General features: G+C 41.8%; 1 protein-coding gene across 1 annotated transcript in view; it reads left to right on the forward strand.

The window, feature by feature from the left end:
- The window catches only part of slf1 (SMC5-SMC6 complex localization factor 1), a 107,637-nt gene that overhangs the window by 48,837 nt on the left and 32,356 nt on the right, over positions 1-26,444 (forward strand). The window contains exons 5-13 of the mRNA XM_068029715.1: positions 800-962; positions 1,950-2,183; positions 2,317-2,388; positions 7,544-7,705; positions 12,605-12,771; positions 16,290-16,430; positions 18,345-18,504; positions 18,966-19,113; positions 19,413-19,558. Of these exons, the coding sequence (XP_067885816.1) occupies positions 800-962; positions 1,950-2,183; positions 2,317-2,388; positions 7,544-7,705; positions 12,605-12,771; positions 16,290-16,430; positions 18,345-18,504; positions 18,966-19,113; positions 19,413-19,558 (1,393 nt within the window). The remainder of the gene's footprint in view (positions 1-799; positions 963-1,949; positions 2,184-2,316; positions 2,389-7,543; positions 7,706-12,604; positions 12,772-16,289; positions 16,431-18,344; positions 18,505-18,965; positions 19,114-19,412; positions 19,559-26,444) is intronic.

Below are 26,444 nucleotides of genomic sequence, written 5' to 3' on the forward strand. Positions count from 1 at the left end.
TAAAAAAATAAGTTATTCCAGCTCAAATGATTCTCGAGATTTTTTAACGAAGTACATACAACCAAAAGCAGGGAGTGATCTGTTTTCCTTTAACCAACAAAAATGAATAGCTGAAATAAAAACAAAGTGCTGGAAATACTCAGCAGGTCTGGCAGCGTCTGTAGAGAGAGAAGCAAAGTTTCGGGTCTGTGAAATGTTAACTCCTGCTTCTCCCTCCACAGATGCTGCCAGACCTGCTGAGTATTTCCAGCATTTGTTATTTCAGATTTCCAGCATCTGCAGTATTTTGCTTTTAGAAATGAATAGCTGTTGCTTTTCACAGCTTTTGGCATTCACATGTGCCACTTTTTACAGGGTTGGGGGTTGGCGTTCATAATAGAAGAACATAATTTTTATATTTATATAAATTCTCTATTTGCATGAAATAAAACAGAATTCAATCTTAAACTCTTTTGGAGAAAGAAGATGGGTTGCGAAGGTGCCATTCTGTTAACTCCTGTTAATGCAGGGATTGCATTCTAAAGGAGCTTGCATCCCTTTTTAAGCAGAAATCCCAGTCACGAATCATCTCCGACAGTAGCACTTCAGTTAGCAGCAGTTGTTGCTTTATTTTTTTGTTGGAGGTGGGGGAACGGGGGCGGAACAGTGAAGTCATTCTCCATACAGCATATTCCTTGGGGAAATGGGAAGGGGAGATAAGTGACTGAAAAAGTCACACTGTGTGCATGTTCAGTTTTATGTGAAAATGTTTGCTTTTTTTAAAGTTAGAATGGATTTAAAAACTGCTTTTCTTTTGCAGAGTCCTACATGCGGGAAAAGCAGCCGTGTATCATCGACCAAGAAGTTGTTGTGAAATTACACACGTATTAACTGAAAACTGGAATTACACTATGGAGAGGCTGAAAAATACGTACAAGGCACCTTACTTTCCTGTCGAGTACATTGGTCAATTCATATTGGAGGTAACCTACCACTGTTTTTAAACTAAGTTTTGTCACTACAAGATAGGTAGCATTGTGTGTTGGGTAACAGAAACTGGTCTTCAGAGACTACTAACCATTGTCATGACTAGGCTAATTGCTTTGCTAAATGCCCGCTTAGCCCAAACTCAGGGAGCAGGCATCTGATACCAGTCTCCCAGAATTTGATCTAAACAAACCATTGTAAAAACATTGTATAACTGAATATTTTATGGTCTAATTTAGACAATCTTGCATAATTGTTGCATTTTATTCCTTTTAATTTGCAATGTAGCACTCTATCAAATTTAGGCTCTTGTAAGCTGAAAACCTTTTATTGCTGAAGGAGTTGGTAACTGGAAAGAGTTTCTGACCAGTCCTTTGGGGGAAGTGGGTATTTACCAAATCACGGTGCTGGAGGGTGAAAGTGCCAAGCTGAAAGAGGAAACTTGGTCTGCAACAATTAATTTAGAATGGTTGCCCAACAGAACTCAGTGCTTAACTTCTAATCATTAAAAGACTATTTTCCAAGTTCCACTGATGAAGTGGATAAACCCTGACCCCTTATGAGTGTTACACTTTTGTATGTTCCTATTCTGTCTTGTAGTATTAGCTTTGCATTGGTCATCGCTTTTAACTGATTTGCACATGTATCCATGATTTTAGCCTACATAGTCTGGTCCTGTCAAAAATTACTGCTTTCTAACAATATTGGTTACTACTAGTAATTCTAACAGAACCTACTGCAGTTAAATTAATTTTTGACCAAGGCCTTGTCAACCTGTGAGGCCAAATCTGGTTAGAAGCATACGCCCATTCATACGGACAAGATCTGCTCATAGTAAGCACTGTACAAACATTGGAGAAAAAAAAATTGTTTTAAAATCAAGACTTTAAAAGAAAAAAAATTAATAGGCTTAAGTATCTTAAGAATTTGTGTACCACCACAGTTTTTATGGCAATTTCTAGATTTCAAATTTTGATTTGCAGCCTCTTTGTTCTAAAATGTCAGTTGAAGACCTTGAGCTTTCTAATGTGAATATTCTGGATGCTGATCCCACATCTTCAAGTTCTTTCCTGGATTCAACGTTGGATGTTCCAAAAGTCATGCAGCCGAATACACTTCATTTCCAGGAAATAAAATCTGAGCAGTTCTCTGTTACATCAGATATCCAGAGTGAAACATTCAAACACAGACTTCAGATCTGCCTCAGTTCACCTGAGGTAAGGTAACAAAAGATCTTGTGCAGTAACATCGCAATCATTTTTTAAAAAAAATTCTTCACTAACATGGTTTCAAAATTCCAGAAGGTGAGGGGGTGGTACTTATGTTTTTCTTTTTTGTTTTAACCTTTAGACGATACGAAGCAAGTATGTTTCATTGGGTATAGGATGCTGTTTATATACCTCAACTAGTAGATGCCATCAGGTATGTTGATTTTAAATATGCACTGTGCATGTTATAAACCTCCATGGGTTCTGTCATATGACATTTTTAATCAAATTAAAAAGAATAACCAACAATGGCAAATGATTAATCGTGTTCAGATCATCTTAGGATCCAGTTGCTGGATCCACTCCTCCATTTATCTGGATGCAAGTGCTTCCCTGCTCAAGACTACTACATCACCTTGGTACTTTCTCATAACCAAATCTATAAGTTATCTACATTCCATTATTTTCTAGAAACTAGAATTGCATGCTGTAAATTTTACAATGTTGGATTTTATACGTAGGGGCAGATAGTGCAAGAGTAAAAAATAACTACATAGAAAACATTTTTTTAAAGAAGTGTATACAGTTTTAGGTTCCCCATTAAATAAAGAACATTCAAGCCATTGCAACCATTCATTGTAGGCTTACCAGGATGGGAACACTGGGCCAGATTTTGTGGTCAGTGGTGAAGCAGTGGTGCTCACCACTGACCTCTAAGAAAGCTGCCACAAAGATCTAGCATTCTGTGTCATGGACTTCACCTGTCTTGACATTAATTTGAATCTGGCACTAAGTCAAGGGGATTTCCAGGCATCCAGCAAGTGATGTAACGCAGGGTAAGCAACCAATCACATTGAAGAGTTCTCTTACGGAAGCAAAATGTACAGATTGTCCTTCACTTAAGAGAGTAAAATAAAGATATTAAGACATGCACACTAGAAGCTTAATTATAAAATTAAAATTAAGTTATTTAAGCGGAATTTTTATCATAATAGACAAATTTGACATTACACAAATATAAGATTAGTTTTCCAGGGCCAGAGAGGTTGTTCAGCAGTTATGACTTAGCTTGCCGTTTTAAAACCCAGTTACACCTTGTTAATAAGATATCCCTTTTTCGAGGGCTTCTAACAGTGATATTGCCGCATAAAAGGGAAAGTTCTTGTCAGTTCAGTGATTTCTAAATATTGCCATGTGCAGGGAATTCAATAGTACACCCTGTGGAGGAACAGGGAATCACTATCAGCAATGCTGGATTTCCACATTTAACTCTGTATGTGCAGATGCCAAAATTTGCTTTCAGTTTCACACGGTAATGATGGTAAATGCTGACAATTTCTCTGTCATTGCAAATGCACAATCCAGGCCAGTAATTGAGGAGAGACTTGAGAAACTGGGTTCATTTCTACTGGAACCGGGAAATGTAATAGTTTTTAAAATTAAAAGGGGCTTTGATAAAGTAAATAGGTAAGGCTGTTTCCTCTTGGAATCAATATTGAAATGAAAATTTAAATGATAAATTTAAAAATTCAGAGTAAGGAGATGTTGGGGAAGAAAAATTACTTTGACACTGAGAGTTGTTGGTAACTGGATGATTTGTGTGACACAATTACCAGAACAGGCAAAATGCCTGTTCTGAAATTTCTAATTTTGTGAATATTTCTTCAAGATGTCCACAGCATGCTTTAGTAACCTGTCTGCTAAGTGGAAAAGTTCTTTTTCATAGTACCACAGACTAATGTTGTATAGAGGGGGCCATTTGGCCCATTGGCTATACCAGTTCTTTCAAAAATCCAATTACTTCCACTCCCATGTTCTTTCCACATAGTACCACAAATTTTTCACTTCAAGTATATATCCAATTCCTTTCTGAGTGTCATTATTGAATCAGGCAGTGCATTCCAGATCATCATAACTCTGTAATTTTTTTCCCTCGTTGCCTCTGCTTCTTTTGCCAATTTGCCTTAAATCTGTGTCCTCTGCCACTAGAAATAATTTCTTCTTATTTGGTCATCACAACTCTTCATGATTTTGAACACCGCTATCAAATCTCCCCTTCTTCTCAGGAGAATATCCCCAGTTTTTGTAGTCTCTCCACATAACTGGATTCTTTCATCCCTGTTATCATTCTAGTATATCACCTCTGCACCCTCTCCAAGGCCTTAACATTCTTCCTAAAGAATTGGATACTGTATTCCATCTGGTGTCTAACCAGTGATACATAAAGGTTAGGCATAACTTCCTTGCCTCTATTTATAAAGCCCAAGATCCTATAGGTGTTTTTCGCAATCTTCTCAACTTGTCCTGACACCTTCAAATTCTTGTGTATTTACACCGCCAAGTTCTTCTGTTCCTGCACTCCATTAAAATTGTACCATTTAGTTTACCTTGCCTATCTTCATTCTTCGTACTCCCCACTGTTTACTACATTTCAGAGTATTATGCCATCTGCAAACTTTGAAATTATGCCCTTATATGCCCAATTATTAATGTAGATATCAAAAAGACCAGTGGACCCAACACCAACCCCTGTGAGATACCACTGCACACTTCCCTCCAGTCTTCAAAAAAAAAAATTGTTCACTACTATACTTTGCTGTTTTGGCTCGGTCTCTTTAAAAACTTCCCCAACACTGGCATTGGGCTGACTGGCCAGTAGCTACCAGGTTTCTCCCCCTCCCCCTTTTTTTTAAAACATGGGGTATAATACTTGCATTCCTCAAGTACTTTGCTACCACTCTCATTTCTGAGGAGAATTGTAAGGTTATGGCCAGAGCCTCTGCAATTTCCACCCTTACTTCAGCAAACAAGTAGGATACATTCCATCTGGACTGGGTGACTTATCTACTTTGAGCGCTGCCATTTTTTCTACTACCCTCTTTACTGTGAAATTGGCAGCATCCTCTTGTTTAGTGAAGACATATGCAAGGATTTAGTACCTCAGCCATGTCCTCTGCATCCACAACAGGATCTCTTTCTTTGCTCCACCCATCCTTTGATTATCCTTTTACTGTTCATGTTTATTTTAAGACTTTGTGTTCCCTTTTATGTTACCAGCTAATCTATTCTCGTATACTCTTTGCCTCTCCCCCTCTGGCACAAACAAGATGGGATGAATGGCCTCCTTCCGTGCAGTAATTTTTCTATGGTTCTAATTGCTTTTTCAGTTCTCCCTGTGCTTTTTGTATTCAGCTTGGTTCTCTACTGAATTCCAGGCTCTTGAGCATCCCCAATTTTAATCACTCCACCATTGGTGGCCATGCTTTCAGTTGCCTAGGACCTAAGCTCTGGAATTCCCTCCCTACACCTCTCAGCCTCTACCTCGCTTTGCTCCTCTAAGACACGTCTTAAAACCTACCTCTCATCTGATCTGACATCTCCGTATGTTGATCATTGTTATATTTTGTTTTGCAATGCTCCTGCGAAGCACCTTGGGATGTTGTATTACATTAAAGGTGCTATGTAAGTTGTAGTATAAAGCTGGTATTTATCATTAGCCCCATCTTTGTTCCATTTTAATCTCTGTCTTCAGTCATCCAGAGAGCTCTGGCTTTGGATGCCCTTCTTTTCCCCCTCATGGGAATGTGTCTAATCTATACCTAAACTGTGATTCTTTTTGAAGGTGTGCCTTTTCCTTTTTTTTTAACCATTTTGCCTGCCAATCTTTGATTCTAATTACATGGGCCAGGTCCCTTTTCAACTCACTGAAATTAATCCTCTTCCAAAGAACAGTACAGCACAGGAACAGGCCATGCGGCCCTCCAAGCCTGCGCCGATCTTGATGCCTGTCTAAACTAAAATCTTCTGCACTTCCAGGGAACGTATCCCTCTATTCCCATCCTATTCATATATTTGTCAAGATACCTCTTAAACGTCGCTATCGTACCTGCTTCCACCACCTCCCCCGGCAGCAAGTTCCAGGTACTCACCACCCTCACTGGAAAGAACTTGCCTCGCACATCCCCTCTAAACTTTGCCCCTCGCACCTTAAACCTATGTTCCCTAGTAACTGACTCTTCCAGCCTGGGGAAAAAGCTTCTGACTATCCACTCTGTCCATGCCACTCATAACTTTGTAAACCTCTATCATGGCTCCTCTCCATCTCCGTCATTCCAGTGAAAACAATCCGAGTTTATCCAACCTCTCCTCATAGCTAATGCCCTCCAGACCAGGCAACATCCTGGTAAAACTCTTCTGTACCCTCTCCAAAGCCTCCACGTCCTTCTGGCAGTGTGGCGACCAGAATTGCAAGCAATATTCTAAGTGTGGCCTAACAGCTGCAGCATGACTTACCAATTTTTATACTCTATGCCCCAACCGATGAAGGCAAGCATGCCATATGCCTTCTTGACTACCTTATCCACCTGCGTTGCCACTTTCAGTGACCTGTGGACCTGTATGCCCAGATCTTTCTGCCTGTCAATACTCCTAAGGGTTCTGCCAATTACTGTATACTTCCCACCTGTATTAGATCTTCCAGAATGTATTACCTCACATTTGTCCGGATTAAACTCCATCTGCCATTTCTCCGCCCAAGTCTCCAACCGATCTATATCCTGCTGTATCCTCTGACAATCCTCATCATTATCCGCAACTCCACCAACTTTTGTGTCGTCCGCAAACTTACTAATCAGACCAGCTACATTTTCCTCCAAATCATTTATATATACTACAAACAGCAAAGGTCCCAGCACTGATCCCTGTGGAACACCACTAGTCACAGCCCTCCATTCAGAAAAGCACCCTTCCACTGCTACCTTCTATCTTCTATGACCGAGCCAGTTCTGTATCCATCTTGCCAGCTCACCTCTGATCCCGTGTGACGTCACCTTTTGTACCAGTCTGCCATGAGGGACCTTGTCAAAGGCTTTACTGAAGTCCTCTAGATAACATCCACTGCCCTTCCTTCATCAATCATCTTCGTCACTTCCTCAAAAAACTCAATCAAATTAGTGAGACACGACCTCCCCTTCACAAAACCATGCTGCCTCTCGCTAATAAGTTCATTTGTTTCCAATTGTTCCTCAATTCTAACCAAATAGATTCTGTCTTTTAACCCTCAAGTACATCATCCCTTTCCATTGCTGTGACACGAATAGGAACTCCATAAAATGAATAGTATTGATGCTGTGAAGGAACTTTTGGTGAAAACAGTATCAGCATACCAATCAGATACGAAGAAGTTCAGTAGTAACTCAACTAACAGTCTCTGTCTCTCTCAGTTTAAATTATTGTTTCCTGTTATCTAAGTTGAGTGGCTGAAGGTCTTTCCAGAATGCCATGTTCTCATTTCTCTAATTGGGAGTTCATTTAGTTTCAGTTTGCTTGAACATGTTGTCATTCAATCACCCAAGAACTTCTGCTTACAGATTCAAGCACTGATGTTCCCCGGAGTTACCATTAATAGGATAGAAGGTATTTTGGAGGGGCAATTCTATATGGAAGCTTTGAAGGAAATACGCTTCCACTTGTCATCCAAATTTTTTCCACCTGCACATCTTCTGCAATCTCTTTTGCAGTTGATTCTGGAGGTGAGTTGAAAAGCTTCAGTGCTAAATTAAATTTCATTTCTAACTTTATTTTCTTTTGTGAGTCTGGAAAGGAGTTATTACCAATTTCTACTCGCCTACCACCAGCATGTGTGAGTTTTGCACTGCCAAATGGCTACACGTGAGTAACTTCAAAAATAAAGACATAACTGCTCTTTTTTCACAACTATTAGACAAACATCTCTTCAGATGGATCTAAAAGCTGTCATGGAATTATTTAAAGAAAAGCTGGGAGCACTGCTGTTCTGGGCAAAGTTTCTCCTTCAATCAACACTACTAAAAGAAGAGTAGTTGGTCATTCAACTCTTTTTTTTTTTTCCTGTGCATAACAAAGTCTTAAAAAGAGCATTTACCTATGTAACAGTCATTGTGCCTCCAAAACAATTCATTTGCTGTGATGAGCTTTATAATGCCCTGAGGATATAATGCATCGTTGTATTCATTCTTTCCATTAGCGGAAAAACAGCCTATTCTATCGTGTGTGTATATACATTGAAGTTTAGGTAACACTGTTGCACTATTTCGGGGGCTGGATTCAAATCTGGTGGGCTACAAATTTTCTAGCTGTTCCATCCCAAGAATAAAAAACAATGGATGGATGGCAAAGCTGCATGTATTGTCGGTCCTTAGTTACCCTGAGAAAGTATTAGTGGGGCTTCTCCTGATGTTGTGCCCATGGTGCTAAGCAGCAGCAATAATGAAGGAATTGGTAATCTATGTCCACAAATCAGGATGGTGTGTGACTTAGTGGTGATGATACCATATTTCCCCTCACGTCTCCCTTCACAGAGGCTGAGAAGTGTTTTTGAAGAAAAATTGAGTTGCTAGCCCATGGAAAAATTCGCTAGATTGGAAAACTGAGAATGCAACTCCTTTTATTTATAAAGGGAGGGAGACAGAAAGCAGAAAACTAAGGCCAGTTAGCTTAACGTCTGTCTTAGGGAAAATGTTAGAAACTATTATTAAAGACAGGGCACTTAGAAAAATTCTAAGTAATCAGGCAGAGTCAACATGGTTTTATTAAAGGGAAATCATGTTTAACCAATTTATTAGAGTTCTTTGAGGGAGTTACATGTGCTGTGGATGAAGGGGAACCAATGGATGTACTTAGATTTCCAGAAGGCATTTGATAAGGTGCCACATCAAAGGTTGTTGCAAGGAACAAAAGCTCACTGTATAGGGGATAACATATTGGCATGAATAGAAGATTAGCCTGCTAACAGGAAATAGAGTAGGCATAAATGGGTCATTTTCTGGTTGACAAGATGTAACGAGTGGTGTGCCACAGGGATCTATGCCGGGGCCTCAACTTTTTACAATTTTTATAAATGGCTTAGATGAAGGGACCGAAGATGTGGTTGCTAAATTTGCTGATGACACAAAGATGGGTAGGAAAGTAGGTTGTAATGAGGACATAAGGAGGCTACAAAGTAATATAGATAGGTTAAGTGAGTGGGCAGAAATCTAGCAGATGGAGTATAATGTAGGAAAATGCGGAGTTGTCCACTTTAGCAGGAAGAATAAAAAAGAAGCATATTATCTAAATGGTGCGAGGTTTCAGAGCTCTGAGATGCAGAGGGATCCAGTGCATGAATCGCAAAAGGTTAGTATGCAGGTACAGCACGCAAGTAGGAAAGCTAATAGAATGTTATCGTTTTATCGCGAGGGGAATTGAATACTTAAGTAGGGAGGTTATGCTTCAGCTGTACAAGGCATTGGTGAGACCACATCTGGAGTACTGTGTACATTTTTGGTCTCCTTATTTAAGGAAGGATGTAAATATGTTGGAAGCAGTTCAAAGAAGGTTTACTAGACTGATGCCTGGAGTGGGCGGGCTATCTTACAAGGAAAGATTGGACAGGCTAGGCTTATATCTGAATTTCGAAGAATAAGAGGCAACTTGATTGAAACATATAAGATATTGAGGGGTCTTGACAGGGTGGATGTGAAAAGGATGTTTCCCCTTGTGGGAGAATCGAGAACTGAGGTCACTGTTTAAAAATATGGGGTCGCCCATTTAAGACTGAGATGAGGAGAAATATTTTCTCTAAGGGTCGTGAGTCTTTGGAACTCTCTTCCTCAAAAGCGGTGGAAGCAGAGTCTTTGAATATGTTTACGGCAGAGGTCGATAGATTCTTGATAAGCAAGGGGGTGAAAGGTTATCGGGGGTAGGTGGTAATGTGGAGAAATCAGTTCAGCCATGAACTTATTGAATGCGGAGCAGGCTCAAGGGGCCGAGTGGCCTACTCCTGCTCCTAATTCTTATGTGCTGCTGAAATGCTTATCCATGCTTTTATTATCTCCATTCATCTTTTCCAGTGCTGTAATGGCTGACATCCCATTTTCAACCCTCATCCAGAACTGCTGCCCATATCTTAACGTATGCCAAGCCCTGCACATGTATCACTCCTGTGCTCACTAATCTACACCAATGCCTGGATTTTAAAATTCTCATCATGTTCAAATAGCTTCATGACCTCGCCTCAACTATTTGTATCCTCCTGCAGCACCACAACTGTCCAAGAACTGTTCCTGCAATTCTGGCCTCTTGTGCACCCCTCAATTCCTTCCCCCACCACTCGCAATTGTGGGCTGAATTTTGTTCTGCTCCCCCAGCATCTGGCTCCATGAGGTGGGGGTGGGGGATGGCTGGAAGATCACAGCGGCAGAAGCCTGCCTCAGAGCCTGACGCTGAGAATGCCAGACCCAATCTTCCCTGCGGCGGGGAAACATCGTGGCAGCAGATTGCCAGTCTGTGGCGGCATCCGGATTTCAATACCCAAATCAGCTATTTAAATACATTTAAATGGAAGCCGGAATGACCTTGCAGTTCCGGATCTTCCAAGCAATATGTGGCACTCACACGCCTTCACTTTCCCATTCAGGGAAAGCTGGTGCCATCAAGGTAGGGAAGGGGGAACTCTGCATTTATAGTGAGGTGGGAGGGGAGGGGTCAATTCTGCATTGTCAGTGTAGTTGGGGGAAGGGTTGAACTCTGCACTTAGGTCAGTTGTGGAGTGAAAGGAGTCAATTTTCACTGGGCAGACAGGTGGCAGATGAAGTTCAATGCAGAGAAATGTGAAGTGATGCATTTTGGTAGGAAGAACATGGAAAGACAATATAAAAGAGGATACAATTCTAAAGCGGGTGCGGGAGCAGAGGGACCTGGGTGTATATGTGCATAAGTCATTGAAGATGGCAGGACAGGTTGAGAGCGCGGTTAATAAAGCATACAGATCCTGGGCTTTATTAATAGGGGCGTAGAGTACAATAGCAAGGAAGTTGTGCTGAACTTGTATAAGCCACTAGTTTGATCTCAGCTGGAGTATTGCGTCCAGTTCTGGGCACCGCAGTTTAGGAAGGTTGTGAAGGTATTGGAGAGGGTGTGGAGAAGATTTACGAGCATGATTCCAGGGATTAGGAACTTCAGTTATGAAGACCGATCGGAGAAGTTGAGACTGCTTTCCTTGGAGAACAGAAGGCTGAGAGGAGATTTGATAGAGGTATTCAAAATCATGAGTGGTCTGGACAGAGTAGTTAAGGAGAAACTTTCCACTCATGAAAGGATCGAGAATGAGAAGGCACAGATTTAAAGTAATTGTTAAAAGAAGCAAAAATGACATGAGGAAAATTGTTTTCACGCAGCAAGTGGTTAAGGTCTGGAATGCATTGCCTGAGAGCATGGCGAAGCATTCAAAAGGGAATTAGCTGTTATATGAAAAGGAAAAATGTGCAGGGTTATGGTGAGAAGGCGGGGGAATGGCACTAGGTGAATTGCTCATTCGGCAATCCATTGCAGACACGATGGGCCAAATGGCCTCCTTCTGCACTGTAACAATTGTGTGAACTCAGCACTTAGTGCAGTTGGGATGGAAAAGGGATAATCTGGTGTAGTTGGCAGGGGCTGAGTCAAACTTTATTTTTTGTTGCAGTTAGGTGGGAGTGGACAAGGTCAACTTTAAAAATGACACCAACGCCTGCACAGAAACAAGCGGCGCCGTTGACTGCCCCCACCACGTGATTGCTGTGCATCTTATAATGAGCTGCTAGGCTGAAGATCTTGGCGGCATGCGGCCCGTGTGTGCGGGCTGCCATTTTTTCACCCGCCGCCACCTCCAGTGGCACGAAAACAAAATTCAGCCCTGTGTGTTCAGCCATCTAAGCCAAAAGTGTGAAATTCCTTCCTTGAACCTTCCCACCTTTTTGTTTTAAAGAGTCTCCTTAAAATCTACCTCTTCGACCAAGCTTTTAGTCACCAATCCTAATATCATCTTTGGCTCTGTTCATTTTTGTCTGATTACATTAAAGACACTAGATAAATACACGTTGATGTAACTGGTCCAGTTAAGTTTCTGATCATTGGTCTCCCATTCCCCAGAATGTTGATGGTGGAGGATTCCATGATGGTGAATTTAAAGGTTGCGAGAGGTGATTGGGCTTTATCTCGGAGTGGTCATTGTTTACTAATTGTGCGGCACAAAAACTACCTGTCACTTGTCTGCCACAGCCTGGATATTGTACAGGTACTGTTGGGGCTGGCACAGGCTGCTTCATTATCAGAGGAATTGTGATTGGAACTTGACACTAGCATAGTCATGGATATGAAGAACAGCTAATTATTTGTAAAACAAAAAGAAAACAAAATGCAAATACTGAAAATCTCATATCCTGGGAATACGCTGCAGTTTAGTCAGCAAGTGCAAAGAAAAAAGACATAGCATCAATGATCTGTCGTTTTGTTTTTGTCTAATTTTAGATTTCTATAATTGAAAGGGTTGTCACAAGACTTTCATGGTCAAAAAAGATGAGATATCATTCCATTCAAATGATGCAATACTGCTGGCTATCGACAAAATAAAAATCATTTTGTTTTCATGGTAGGGTAATGTAGGAATGGGTTTCTTACATGAGTTCATCGCCATTATGCAAACTCTAGTTCTTCTTCATCCACCCTGGCAACAGTCTTCGATAGTGAATTACTATATGGGGATTCTTCAGTGCTCCAATTGTAAGAAAGGAAGTTTGTTTCTTTTGGAGTCACTTGCAAGGTAAGAAAAGAAAATTTTTGAATATCAGGATTGACAGTATTTTCCACACATATGACTACTGCACAATTTCTTCATTTTCAATCCAGTTTTCTCCACTTTTGGTACTCAATTTCATTTCAGAAACACTGTTTAAAAACTTGAGATTTTAAAGCTACTCAATCGTTTTTAATTGCCGTTTTGAAATTTAAAAATTAGTGCTGATGGTAAGAAGTGATTAAGGCCAAACCATATTGGTTGCATATTCCTTCATTTGCCAGTATTAAGGCTGAAGATGCAATAGAGATTTTTAAAATTGTGAAGGATTTTGATGATGAATAGGAAGATATTATTTCATCTGCTTGCGGCGTCAGTAATCAAGGGTTCATCAACTAACTTCTCTTCTGGCTTTTAGTTGCAATTTTAAGAGCAATTTCTTTGTGCAGAGGGTTGTTTTTTATGTCTGGAAATATCTGCAGCAGGGGAGCCTCCACGAGAATGGGGAGAGCACAGGGCAGTGGTAGTTTGGCATGGCTCTGTCAAATGACCGGTATAAACATGTTGGGCCAAATGGACACATTCTATGCTATAACCTCGACAGTTCTCTGTGGAAAAAGTCAGCACAAGTAAACTCTGAAAACTTACCTTGCCTGCGCATGCTCTAGTTTTTTCCACAAACATTGACAAAAGAAGGAAAGATTGCACAAATTGGCAGCCGCCTTTCCCTATGTTACAACATCCTCCAGAAATAGTTCATTTTGGCTATGAAGTGCTTGAGGGAAATCCTGGTATCATTAAAGGTGCTGTATAAATGCAAGTTCTTATTTCTCTTGCTTTTTTTTTCCTTAGTCAATAATATTTTTAATATTAGGACAATGCCAAATAAGCTGTTGAATGTGAGATCTAGCTTTGGGCTTCCTAATTTCCCAGGAGAAGTTCTCTGCATTTCCCTGAATTTATTGAGCTCCTTATTATGAAAAGCCTTTTTTTAAAAGTTGTTACGATGGAGCCTAGCTATCCACTTAAACTTTTAGACGTTTTTCATAATTAGTGCAGATTATCATTTGCCTACATTGGGTTTGGGCTGATGTCAAAAAATAAAATGATTATATGCGAGTTAAAAGTTTTTTTTTTAAAAATGTTGTTTGGATACAGGTGAGGAATTAGACATTTTTTGCTCTTCAACTAAAGCAATATACAGATGTATGAATTTCCCCATTGCTAATTGCAGAAGAACTGTGAACGGACCAAGATGTTTATTGCTAGTGTTGAAAGGCTGTGGAATCTGCATGTAATGCAAATGGTCAAATTTCATCGCTGTAGGAGCTCCAGCATATTACAGAACTACTACTACTTGATATATAAGGAACTTAATTTGCAGAATATTAAACAAAAATTTTTACTTAGAGTGGCTATGTTGCTGCTATAAAAATGACTTTCCACTAGTGTTTGTATGTGCTGTATTATCTGCATGTTTTTGTCTGTTATGCACTGTATTTACACAACTCTCTAAATGGTCTATTTGAAATGTACTTTTGCGGTAAATAGTCACTCGAGTTCAATTGTTTGCAGAAATGTTCCACACTTTGCAAGGCAACAAGGTGCGCGTATGCCTGCGTGCTCCAACCTCCAAGAAAGATTTTTTTTAAATGTTAACGCTAAAGGAACCTTTGTTGAGTAAGCAACAAATTATACAAATGCAAATTGGGTTGATTAGAAAATTCTTTTGAGTGCTATATTAGTCAATGTTTTAGTATTCACGTGGTATACAAATTGGGATAACTTCATAAAATTAATTTCCCTCATTTCCTCTTGAAGGGAATTATATTTTACATCTTAAAATTTTTTTTTAAATTCTTTCACGGGATTTGGGCATCACTGGCTAGACCAGCATTTATTGCCCATCCCTAATTGCCCTCGAGAAGATGGTGGTGAGCCACCTTCTTGAACCGCAGCAGTCCATCTGGTGTAGGTACACCTAGTTAGGAAGGGAGTTCCAGGATTTTGACCTAGCGACGGTGATGGAACAGTGATATAGTTCCAAGTCAGGATGATGTATGCTTTGGAGGGGAACTTGCGGGTGGTGGTGTGCCCATGCATCTGCTACTCTTGTCCTTCTAGGTGGTAGAGGTCATGGGTTTGGAAGGTACTGTTGAAGGAGCCTTGGTGAGTTGCTGCAATGCATCTTGTAGATGGTACACACTGCTGCCACTGTGCATCAGTGGTGGAAGGAGTGAATGTTGGAGGTGGTTAATGGGGTGCCAATCAAGCGGGCTGCTTTGTCCTGGATAGTGCCGAGCTTCTTGAGTGTTGTTGGAACTACATTCATCCAGGCATTTATTAAATTTGTCATTCTGGGCCCCCACCTGCCAAGAATGAGGTATATTAATGTTGCCACATGGATATTAAATTTGAAATTGTTGCTGGGAAAAACCGAAGGCCTGTTACAAGGGCTGCCAGATATTTGGCTGGAAGACATTTACATACCAATAGGGACAAGAGAGGTAACTTCCCCTATCCATTTAACCCACAATGTGTTTTGAGCACCAGACATTGAAGGCAAGGAAGTGCATTCCAGGCCCTGCTAAGGTGACACAATCCACAGAGCCAGGACATGGTCAGACGAGTTAGTTACATGACTGACCTGCTTGGCAATCTGGGTTTTTCTGAATGGTACATACAGTTTGAACTCGGTGTCTGTTTACTCCTGGACTGAGAAGACCACTCCTGGCTGGCTCGCAACAGCCTCTCCTGTCTGCTTCCATCTCTTTCTCATGGAACTCCAAATCCACTGAAGACACATGAACTTCAAGAGAGAAAAGTCTCCTATAGCGAACAAGGTTTAAGAAGAATACAGGGCCCCAACGAAAAGCAAGATCTACCCACAATCAAGGACTCTACAGTGAGCTCTCAGATCTGTAACGAAAACCCTCTTCAGAGATTGCCTCAAACTTTTCCCCTTTAAATCTTCTGTCTCTACCTGCATGTTTGTATCACATATGCATGCTAGTGTGGGTGCATCGTGTATCCATAGGTGTTAAGTGAATTAGAGTTTAAGTTTAATAAATTTTAACCTTTCTTCTTTAAACCTAAGAAAACCTGTTTGTGCTGGTTGCTTTGCCTTATAATTGGAAAGCAGTGAACAAGGATTCGCCAAGGGCAAGCTAAAAACCAGTGTGTTTATAAAAAAAAACCGTTATGGTAAGACCAGGTGAAGGCTGAGAGGGACCCCTAGACCTCTTTCTCACCGGGTCGTAACAAATTATATTTATTAAATTCTATTAATCTTTCTACGTGCATTTTTCTGTTCAGAATTTGAGATCTTTTAGAAAATGCAGCAAAAGATATCTCCATGTAATCTAACTGATTGGAGTTGCAGCGTAGCAAATAGTAAACTTTTCTATTAAAAACACTTCTCAAAAAAAACTTGAAGCCTTTTTATTTTAACAAGAAACCAAATTGCTGTAAGCAGTTCTGTTTTTAAAGATAGTCTCTTCTACTATTCACTAATTTATAAATTAACTTTTAATTTGGAATTTTAGGTCCTGTGTTTATGATGAAGGACCTTGTCATCAGCCATCAAATCGGGAGCTTTCCAAATCAGAACGCGAGCCTTTTTATCGATTGCTATTAAAGTACTTCTTTGACCTGTTTGAAGCAGAACTAGAGGCTTTAAATAAAAGGTAATTTGAGGTGAACTTTATAATGCCTTTACTACAGGATCTTGCTGTGTCTGAGTGATTCGTGCAAACAGCAGTGCAAATGTGAATTGCGAACATGGCTTCTCTGCCAGCATTCTGGGTTGAAACATTGTGGGTTTGAGCCCCAATACAAGACTTGTGAATGCAATCTAGATTGACATTCCAGTGTATTATTGAGGGGATGCTTTTTTTATTCTCAGTGCCATCCTTTGAATGAGATGTTAGAAATGGAGGCCTTGTCTACGTGGGATGTTAAAATTCCTGTAGCAGTATTCATAGAGCGGGGTCTTCTACTGATCAAAATTCCTCAGGCAACTGATACTAACCAAAACGCAGATGAACTGAGAGAGATTGTAGATGCAAAATTGATGTATCATTTACTTACATAGTCATTTGAACGAAGGTAATTCAATGTGGAAATGTTTTTGAGATATTTTAACATAATGCATTGTATAAATTCAAGTATTATAGCTGTTGGAATAGTGCCATTTACTCGTTTGGTAGTACAGAACTTGAGTATTGCTGAAAACAGACATTTTGTCGAAGCTTTTCGTCTTGCACTCATGAGGACAATTCGCAAGAATACCAATGTAAGGCAAGCAACAGATTTATACCATATGAGAAGAGAGTGCTGATTGTTTGGCAAGTGGACTCTAATTGGTAGAGGCATTGCCATGGAGAATGCTCCAGTTTATGTTGACAGTTAACTGCCAAGCTTTGTTTGAAATTTAAACCAGGCAGCTTGACTCTGGTATGGCATTGCCCTGAGGAATGAAACAGCGAATGGCTGTCACTTATTTTGTTTAGCTGAAACAGGCGCAATGTGTGTACATGTTCTTTCTGTCTGCAAAGAACAGGGCCCTGTGTATTACTATATGCAGCTTTCCAGTACACGCAAATGCACCACACCGTGAGCCCAACTAACAATCTTAAATTAGTTGTCAGCATAATTCTTAGCACACTGAGGATTATTTAGCTAGCTGTTTCATGCTGCTACTATGCAGTACAACACATATATGGTGTTCGCCACTAACATGAAGCTGGCGTCAAGCCAAAAAGATGTTCTGCCTATGTGATATATGAATTTCAATGCCACTGTGATGCTAGGGAGATAGGCCTTTTATCCCAAAGACTGGTGAATTGTATCAAACAACATATTCCTTCCGCCGTTTGTAACGGGCAAGGTACAGACTGTACCCAACTAGCCATGCTTGCAAAACTCAAAATACGGTGTCCAATGTTAAAACGTGATTCCGCGATTGGACAACATTTGCTAAATAATCCTCCGTGTGCTAAGAATTGCACTGACAACCAATTTAAGATTGTCAGTCAGGTCACAGTGTGGCACATTTTCGCATACTGGAAAGCTATGTGTATTTATACACAGGGCCCTGTTCTTTGCAGACAAAAAGAACATATGCACACATTGTGCCTGTTTCAGCGAAACAAAGTAAGTGACAAACATTTGCCAGTTCACTCCTTGGGGCAATGCCTTGACCAATCAAAGTCAAGCTGCCTGGTTTAAATTTCAAACAAAGCTTGGCAGTTAACTGTCTGTCACCATAAACTGGTGCATTCTCCTTGGCAATGCCTCGACCAATCAGAGTCCACCTGTCAACCAATCAGCACTCTCTTCTCATGTTGTACAAGTTTGTTGCTTCCCTTACATTAGCACTCTTGCGAATTGTCCTGATGAGTGCAAGACGAAAAGCTTTGATTAAATCTCTCCGTTTTCAGCAATACTCAATAATGCCATTCTGAGACTTCCATTGGAAAATCATGTGTCAAACACTTACTTGGTCATGCATTTAAGTTGTTTCCATCATCAAAAACTGGGCTACAACTACTGAGATTGACAAGTTGTAAATATATATTTTTTCTATTGCTGTATAATAGCTGTTATGAAAACACAAACTATGGGTGTTCTCGTACCATACCTCCATCTATCCTTGCAAAATTTTTCTTGGAATACTCTGATGTGATGACCAATCCGGTTGGTGTTTTATTGGATTGTGTTGTTCAAGCAACTAGAGCACTGGTTAGGAAACCAAATGATGTAAGTAAAATTAATCAATTGCAACAAGTTACATTTTGGTTTTCAAGTGACTTTTTTTATATTAAAGACATTGATTTGATGCATTGTCTTGAAAGTTTCTATGCAAATCGTCTGGGTGTTTTTCTGTACATGTGAAGAATATGAACCGAAATGGAATTTTGAGAACTGTTTTGCATTTGACAGATTACATCAAAAAATTATTACAATCACCACTTGATGGTTTTATACTTTTAGCATAATTATGCAGTTATAATTTTGGATGGGATGGAAAAAAATGTATCAGCTATTGAGTTAGGACTGGTAGTGTATTAAACTTTCAATTTCTGAAGGATCTGGATAAAGGACTAATTTAAGCCCCGTAATGTGCATTTATGGCTTTAAAGGTGATTAATTTGAACTTGAACAACAATCCATCAGTAACCACATTGGTTCACTTAATTGTTCTTTATCTTCCTATTCAGAAAGCCTTCTGTGAAACGGCTTACACCTTGCATGGCATATTAGGAGTAGTTGTGGAATATCGGCTTTTGGTAAACCGACTACGTGGGAGATCCTTATCTGGCCGAGCTTGGGATGATTTACAGTATTACATTCCTATATGTTGTCAAGGTGAAGAAAGATTTTAATTTATTACTTTACAATCCTGAATACCCATTCTGAATTTATTTTCTCAACTTCTCCAGTAATTTTGTTAATTATCATGGGTTCAGCAAAAATGCTGCAATTGAGAAACACCGTTGCGAACTGATAGTATCAAAGACAAAATAATGGTGTAAAATGAAGATTAAGATAAAAAATTCAGTTGTACTTTTTATTTTCTTGACTTGCTTTTGGGGATGATGTAAATATGTGTTGTTCCAAAATAACTTTATCATAATGGAAACTTAGACTTGTGATTCCTTTTATAGATTACAATCAAGAGGAAATAGAGATGTTATTTAAATTGACGGCGTCACCTTGGCTGCAAATGTTCATTGCACACGCTATCTATAAGCAGATATGCCACAATAATGGCATCAAAATCTCTGAAAAATCATTCTCGCTGCATCGAATTGTGAGTATTAGTTTTGTCCAAAGTCTGTTGCACAGAGTAAATCATTACAACCTGCCTTTTTCTGCCAAGCTGCAGTGTATATGTAAATTTCCACCCCTCGCATCCCCTATTCAATTTACCCGATAGAGTGAAAGTTGCAAAAATCATTATTTGAGAGCATTGGAAGAAATTCTGAAATAAATTTTTTTATTGTCTCTCTCGTTTCCTTATTTGGCCTGGTTATTGTGTAGCTATCCTTGTTTGTGGAAGAGTGGGTTTAATTAGAATTAGAACATTACAGCGCAGTACAGGCCCTTCGGCCCTCGATGTTGCGCCGACCTGTGAAACCATCTGACCTACACTATTCCATTTTCATCCATATGTCTATCCAATGACCACTTAAATGCCCTTAAAGTTGGCGAGTCTACTACTGTTGCAGGCAGGGCGTTCCACGCCCCTACTACTCTCTGAGTAAAGAAACTACCTCTGACATCTGTCCTATATCTATCACCCCTCAACTTAAAGCTATGTCCCCTCGTGTTTGCCATCACCATCCGAGGAAAAAGACTCTCACTATCCACCCTATCCAACCCTCTGATTATCTTATATGTCTCTATTAAGTCACCTCTCCTCCTCCTTCTGTCCAACGAAAACAACCTCAAGTCCCTCAGCCTTTCCTCGTAAGACCTTCCCTCCATACCAGGCAACATCCTCGTAAATCTCCTCTGCACCCTTTCCATAGCTTCCACATCCTTCCTATAATGCGGTGACCAGAACTGCACGCAATACTCCAGGTGCGGTCTCACCAGAGTTTTGTACAGCTGCAGCATGACATTGTGGCTCCGAAACTCGATCCCCCTACTAATAAAAGCTAACACACCATATGCCTTCTTAACAGCCCTATTAACCTGGGTAGCAACCTTCAGGGATTTATGCACCTGGACACCAAGATCTCTCTGTTCATCTACACTACCAAGAATCTTCCCATTAGCCCAGTACTCTACATTCCTGTTACTCCTTCCAAAGTGAATCACCTCGCACTTTTCCGCATTAAACTCCATTTGCCATCTCTCAGCCCAGCTCTGCAGCCTATCTATGTCCCTCTGTACCCTACAACATCCTTCGGCACTATCCACAACTCCACCGACCTTAGTGTCATCCGCAAATTTACTAACCCACTCTTCTACACCCTCTTCCAGGTCATTTATAAAAATGACAAACAGCAGTGGCCCCAAAACAGATCCTTGCGGTACACCACTAGTAACTAAACTCCAGGATGAACATTTGCCATCAACCACCACCTTCTGTCTTCTTTCAGATAGCCAATTTCTGATCCAAAGCTCTAAATCACCTTCAACCCCATACTTCCGTATTTTCTGCAATAGCCTACCATGGGGAACCTTATCAAACGCCTTACTGAAATCCATATACACCACATCCACTGCTTTACCCTCATCCACCTGTTTGGTCACCTTCTCGAAAAACTCAATAAGGTTTGTGAGGCACGACCTACCCGTCACAAAACCGTGCTGACTATCGCTAATGAACTTATTCTTTTCAAGATGATTATAAATCCTGTCTCTTATAACCTTTTCCAACATTTTACCCACAACCGAAGTAAGGCTCACAGGTCTATAATTACCAGGGCTGTCTCTACTCCCCTTCTTGAACAAGGGGACAACATTTGCTATCCTCCAGTCTTCCGGCACTATTCCTGTTGACAATGATGACATAAAGATCAAGGACAAAGGCTCTGCAATCTCCTCCCTGGCTTCCCAGAGAATCCAAGGATAAATCCCATCTGGCCCAGGGGACTTATCTATTTTCACACTTTCCAAAATTGCTAACACCTCCTCCTTGTGAACCTCAATCCCATCTAGCCTAGTAGCCTGAATCTCAGTATTCTCCTCGACAACATTTTCTTTCTCTGCTGTAAATACTGACGCAAAATATTCATTTAACACTTCCCCTACCTCCTCTGATTCCACACACAACTTCCCACTACTATCCTTGATTGGCCCTAATCTAACTCTAGTCATTCTTTTATTCCTGATATACCTATAGAAAGCCTTAGGGTTTTCCCTGATCCTATCTGCCAATGACTTCTCGTGTCCTCTCCTTGCTCTTCTTAGCTCTCCCTTTAGATCCTTCCTGGCTAACTTGTAACTCTCAAGCGCCCTAACTGAGCCTTCACGTCTCATCCTAACATAAGCCGCCTTCTTCCTCTTGACAAGCTCTTCAACTTCTTTAGTAAACCACGGCTCCCTCGCTCGACAACTTCCTCCCTGCCTGACAGGTACATACTTATCAAGGACACGCAGTAGCTGCTCCTTGAATAAGCTCCACATTTCGATTGTTCCCATCCCCTGCAGTTTCCTTCCCCATCCTACGCATCCTAAATCTTGCCTAATCGCATCATAATTTCCTTTCCCCCAGCTATAATTTTTGCCCTGCGGTATATACCTGTCCCTGCCCATCGCTAAGGTAAACCTAACCGAATTGTGGTCACTATCACCAAAGTGCTCACCTACTTCTAAATCTAACACCTGGCCGGGTTCATTACCCAGTACCAAATCCAATGTGGCATCGCCCCTGGTTGGCCTGTCTACATACTGTGTCAGAAAACCCTCCTGCACACACTGGACAAAAACTGACCCATCTAAAGTACTCGAACTATAGTATTTCCAGTCGATATTTGGAAAGTTAAAGTCCCCCATAACAACTACCCTGTTACTCTCGCCCCTGTCGAGAATCATCTTCGCTGTCCTTTCCTCTATATCTCTGGAACTATTTGGAGGTCTATAAAAGACTCCCAACAGGGTGACCTCACCTCTCCTGTTTCTAACCTCGGCCCATACTACCTCAGTAGACGAGTCCTCAAATGTCCTTTCTGTCGCTGTAATACTCTCCTTGATTAACAATGCCACACCCCCCCTTTACCATTTTCTCTGTTCTTACTGAAACATCTAAATCCTGGAACCTGCAACATCCATGCCTGCCCCTGCTCTACCCATGTCTCCGAAATGGCCACTACATCGAGATCCCAGGTACCAACCCATGCTGCAAGCTCACCCACCTTATTCCAGATGCTCCTGGCGTTGAAGTAGACACACTTTAAACCAAGTTCTCGCTTGCCAGTGCCCTCTTGCGTCCTTGTAACCTTATCCCTGACCTCACTACTCTCAACATCCTGTACACTGGCACAACAATTTAGGTTCCCATTCCCCTGCTGAATTAGTTTAAACCCCCCCGAAGAGCACTCGCAAATCTCCCCCCCAGGATATTGGTACCCCTCTGGTTCAGGTGAAGACCATCCTGTTTGTAGAGGTCCCACCTACCCCAGAAAGAGCCCCAATTATCCAGGAAACCAAAACCCTCCCTCCTGCGCCATCCCTGCAGCCACGTGTTCAACTCCTCTCTCTCCCTATTCCTCGCTTTGCTGTCACGTGGCACGGGCAACAACCCAGAGATAACAACTCTGTTTGTTCTCGCTCTAAGCTTCCACCCTAGCTCCCTGAATTTCTGTCTTAAATCCCCATCTCTCTTCCTACCTATGTCGTTGGTGCCTATGTGGACCACGACTTGGGGCTGCTCCCCCTCCCCCTTAAGAATCCCAAAAACACGATCCGAGACATCACGAACCCTGGCACCTGGGAGGCAACATACCAACCGTGAGTCTCTCTCGTTCCCACAGAACCTCCTATCTGTTCCCCTAACTATGGAGTCCCCAATGACTAATGCTCTGCTCCTCTTCCCCCTTCCCTTCTGAGCAACAGGGACAGACTCTGTGCCAGATACCTGTACCCCATTGCTTACCCCTGGTAAGTCGTCCCCTGCAACAGTATCCAAAACGGTATACCTGTTGTTGAGGGAAACGGCCACAGGGGATCCCTGCACTGCCTGCTGGTTCCCTCTCCTTCCCCTGACGGTAACCCATCTACCTACTTCTTTTACCTGAGGTGTGACTACCTCCCCATAACTCCTCTCAATAACCCCCTCCGCCTCCCGAATGATCCGAAGTTCATCCAGCTCCAGCTCCAGTTCCCTAACACGGTTCTCGAGGAGCTGGAGTTGGGTGCACTTCCCGCAGATGCAGTCAGCAGGGACACTCTTGGCGACCCTTACCTCCCACATTCTGCAGGAGGAACATACAACTGCCTTAACTTCCATTCCCTCTATTCTAAATTCCCAACAAATCTACTGAAAAACCAAAAAAAAATGTCAAAACTTGTTAAGTTCTGTCCGTTGGATTGCTAACCTCTTAAATCAAAAGCTTACCTTATCAACGTTTTTGGTTAGAGGAGGAGGGTGGGTGGGAGACACTACACGTGTAGTGTCTCGGGTACAGCCACCACCCAAATATATAGTTTTTACTTACCCAGCAGTCCCCTGGTCCTCCGAAAACAAAAGGGAATTAACTTTTAAACTTACACTGAAATTGACTTCCCAGCTGTAAGCTCGCTCTCGCACCTTCGCTACTGTCAAGCTGCAGTCACCAAAACTAAAAGAAAGAGATTATAAACCACCCAAATATATAGTTTTTACCCTTCATTCAGAGAGAAGGATAATTTAATAATGTTTTATCATTTGCTTACTGAATGGAATGTTACCTTCTGCAATTTCAACGTCCAAATTTATCACCATGCACTTAAAATAACTAAACTTATAAAACAATTGCTTTACATGTTCTATAAAATTCCTTGTTGAAACTTCTAATTATGGAATTGCTTAACCTAATGTTACAACCAGATGAGAAAGGTGTCTAAGGGTCCCTTTCAGCCTTCCCTGGTCTTACCGTAACAGGGTTTAATTTTAAACACACGGGCCGGAATTTTTGCCACCCCAACGAGCGGGATGGTGGGTGGGGTTGCTAAAATGGAGCGAGCGGCTCCTCCGACCCGTTCCCGCCTCCACCGCCCCACTCCTGCCTCCACCGCCCTTTACATAGGACGAATCAAGGCCCTTAAGTGGCCACTTAACGCTTCCACGCAGATTTTACGCATGGCAAGTGGGCGTCCTGGAACCAGGAAATAAAATCGTCCCAGGGTTGGTGGGGGGGGGGGCCTGATCATTGGACACAGGCCTCCCCCACTACCCCAACCACCCCCAGCACCCAACTCTTCCCACCCCCCCTTCCTTCCCCCGGTGGCCACCGGTCTCGATGGCGCTGCTGGAACTAAGAGCTGCCGGCCTGCTGATTGTCTGGCAGCTCCCTCAAGCAGGTGTAAGTCCCGCCTCAGAACATTTAATACCTGGGGACCCGTAAAATAAGGAACGGATCCCCAGGCGAGGCGGAAGCAGGTTCGCCACCAACTTTTACGTCGGTGGTCGGCTCCTGTCTACCCACCATAAAATTCCCACCACCATATTTTTAGCTCCCCCTTGTTCACCGCTTTCCAATTAAAGGCAAAGAAACCAGCACAAACAGGCTTTCTTAGGTTTAAAGAAGAAAAGTTGAAATTTATTAAACTTGAACTTAAACTCTAATTCGCTTGACGCCAACAGATACACGACGTGCCCCATGCTAGCATGCATACCTGATGCACACATGCAAATAGAGACAGAAAAGAGCAGGAAAAAAATGAAGTGGAAAAGTTTGAGGCATTATCTGAAGAGTTGTTGTTAGGGTTCTTAGAGCTCACTGTAGAGTCCTTGATTTTAGGTAGAACTTGCTTTTCGTCGGGGCCCAGTATTCTTCTTAAACCTTGTTCGCTGTAGGAGACTTTTATCTCTTGGGGTTCATGTGTCTTCAGTGGATTCAGAAGTTTGTGAGAAAGAGATGGGAGCAGACAGGAGAGATCTCAGTCCAGGAGCAAAGAAACACTCTGCCTTCAAACTCTCTCTGGCTAGTTCAAAAGAAAACTCTGGAACAGCAAGGTCGTCATGTGACCAGCTGGTCTAACCAGTCCTGGCCCTTGTGAATTTTATCCTCCTTAGCAGGCCCTGGAATGCGCTTCCTCACCTTCGATGTTTGTTAGTATGTAAAAAAAAAATTCTAGCCACGGCTGATCTGTTTAACAAGTCATTTTCTCGCTCTAACAATAGATAAAAATCAATTTAGTTTAGAGATACAGCACTGAAACAGGCCCTTCGGCCCACCGAGTCTGTGCCGACCATCAACCACCCATTTATACTAATCCTACACCAACCCCATATTCCTACCACATCCCCACCTGTCCCTATATTCCCCTACCATCTACCTATACTAGGGGCAATTTATAATGACCAATTAACCTATCAACCTGCAAGTCTTTTGGCATGTGGGAGGAAACCGGAGCACCCGGAGGAAACCCACGCAGACACAGGGAGAACTTGCAAACTCCGCACAGGCAGTACCCAGAATTGAACCCGGGTCGCTGGAGCTGTGAGGCTGCGGTGCTAGCCACTGTGCCGCCTGTATTTTTTTTATTTAGAGATACAGCACTGAAACAGGCCCTTCGGCCCACTGAGTCTGTGCCGACCAACAACCACCCATTCATACTAACCCTACAGTAATCCCATATGCCCTAACACCTATCTACACGAGAGGCAATTTGTCGCAGCCAATTTACCTATCACCTACAAGTCTTTTGGTGGTGGGAGGAAACCGGAGCACCCGGAGGAAACCCACGCAGACACAGGGAGAACTTGCAAACTCCACACAGGCAGTACCCAGAATTGAACCCGGGTCCCTGAAGCTGTGAGGCTGCGCTGCTAACCACTGCGCCACATGATATATAAATATCGGTCGAAGCTGAGACAGTAGAGGAAATTAGGTTGAGATGCAGCACTGAAGCAGGCCCTTCGGCCCACCGAGTCTGTGCCGACCATCAACCACCCATTTATACTAATCCTACACTAATCCCGCATTCCTACCACATACCCACCTGTCCCTATATTTCCCTACCACCTACCTATACTAGGGGCA

The sequence above is a fragment of the Heterodontus francisci genome, chromosome 4, assembly GCF_036365525.1.
Source record: "Heterodontus francisci isolate sHetFra1 chromosome 4, sHetFra1.hap1, whole genome shotgun sequence".
NCBI classification, from domain to species: domain Eukaryota; kingdom Metazoa; phylum Chordata; class Chondrichthyes; order Heterodontiformes; family Heterodontidae; genus Heterodontus; species Heterodontus francisci.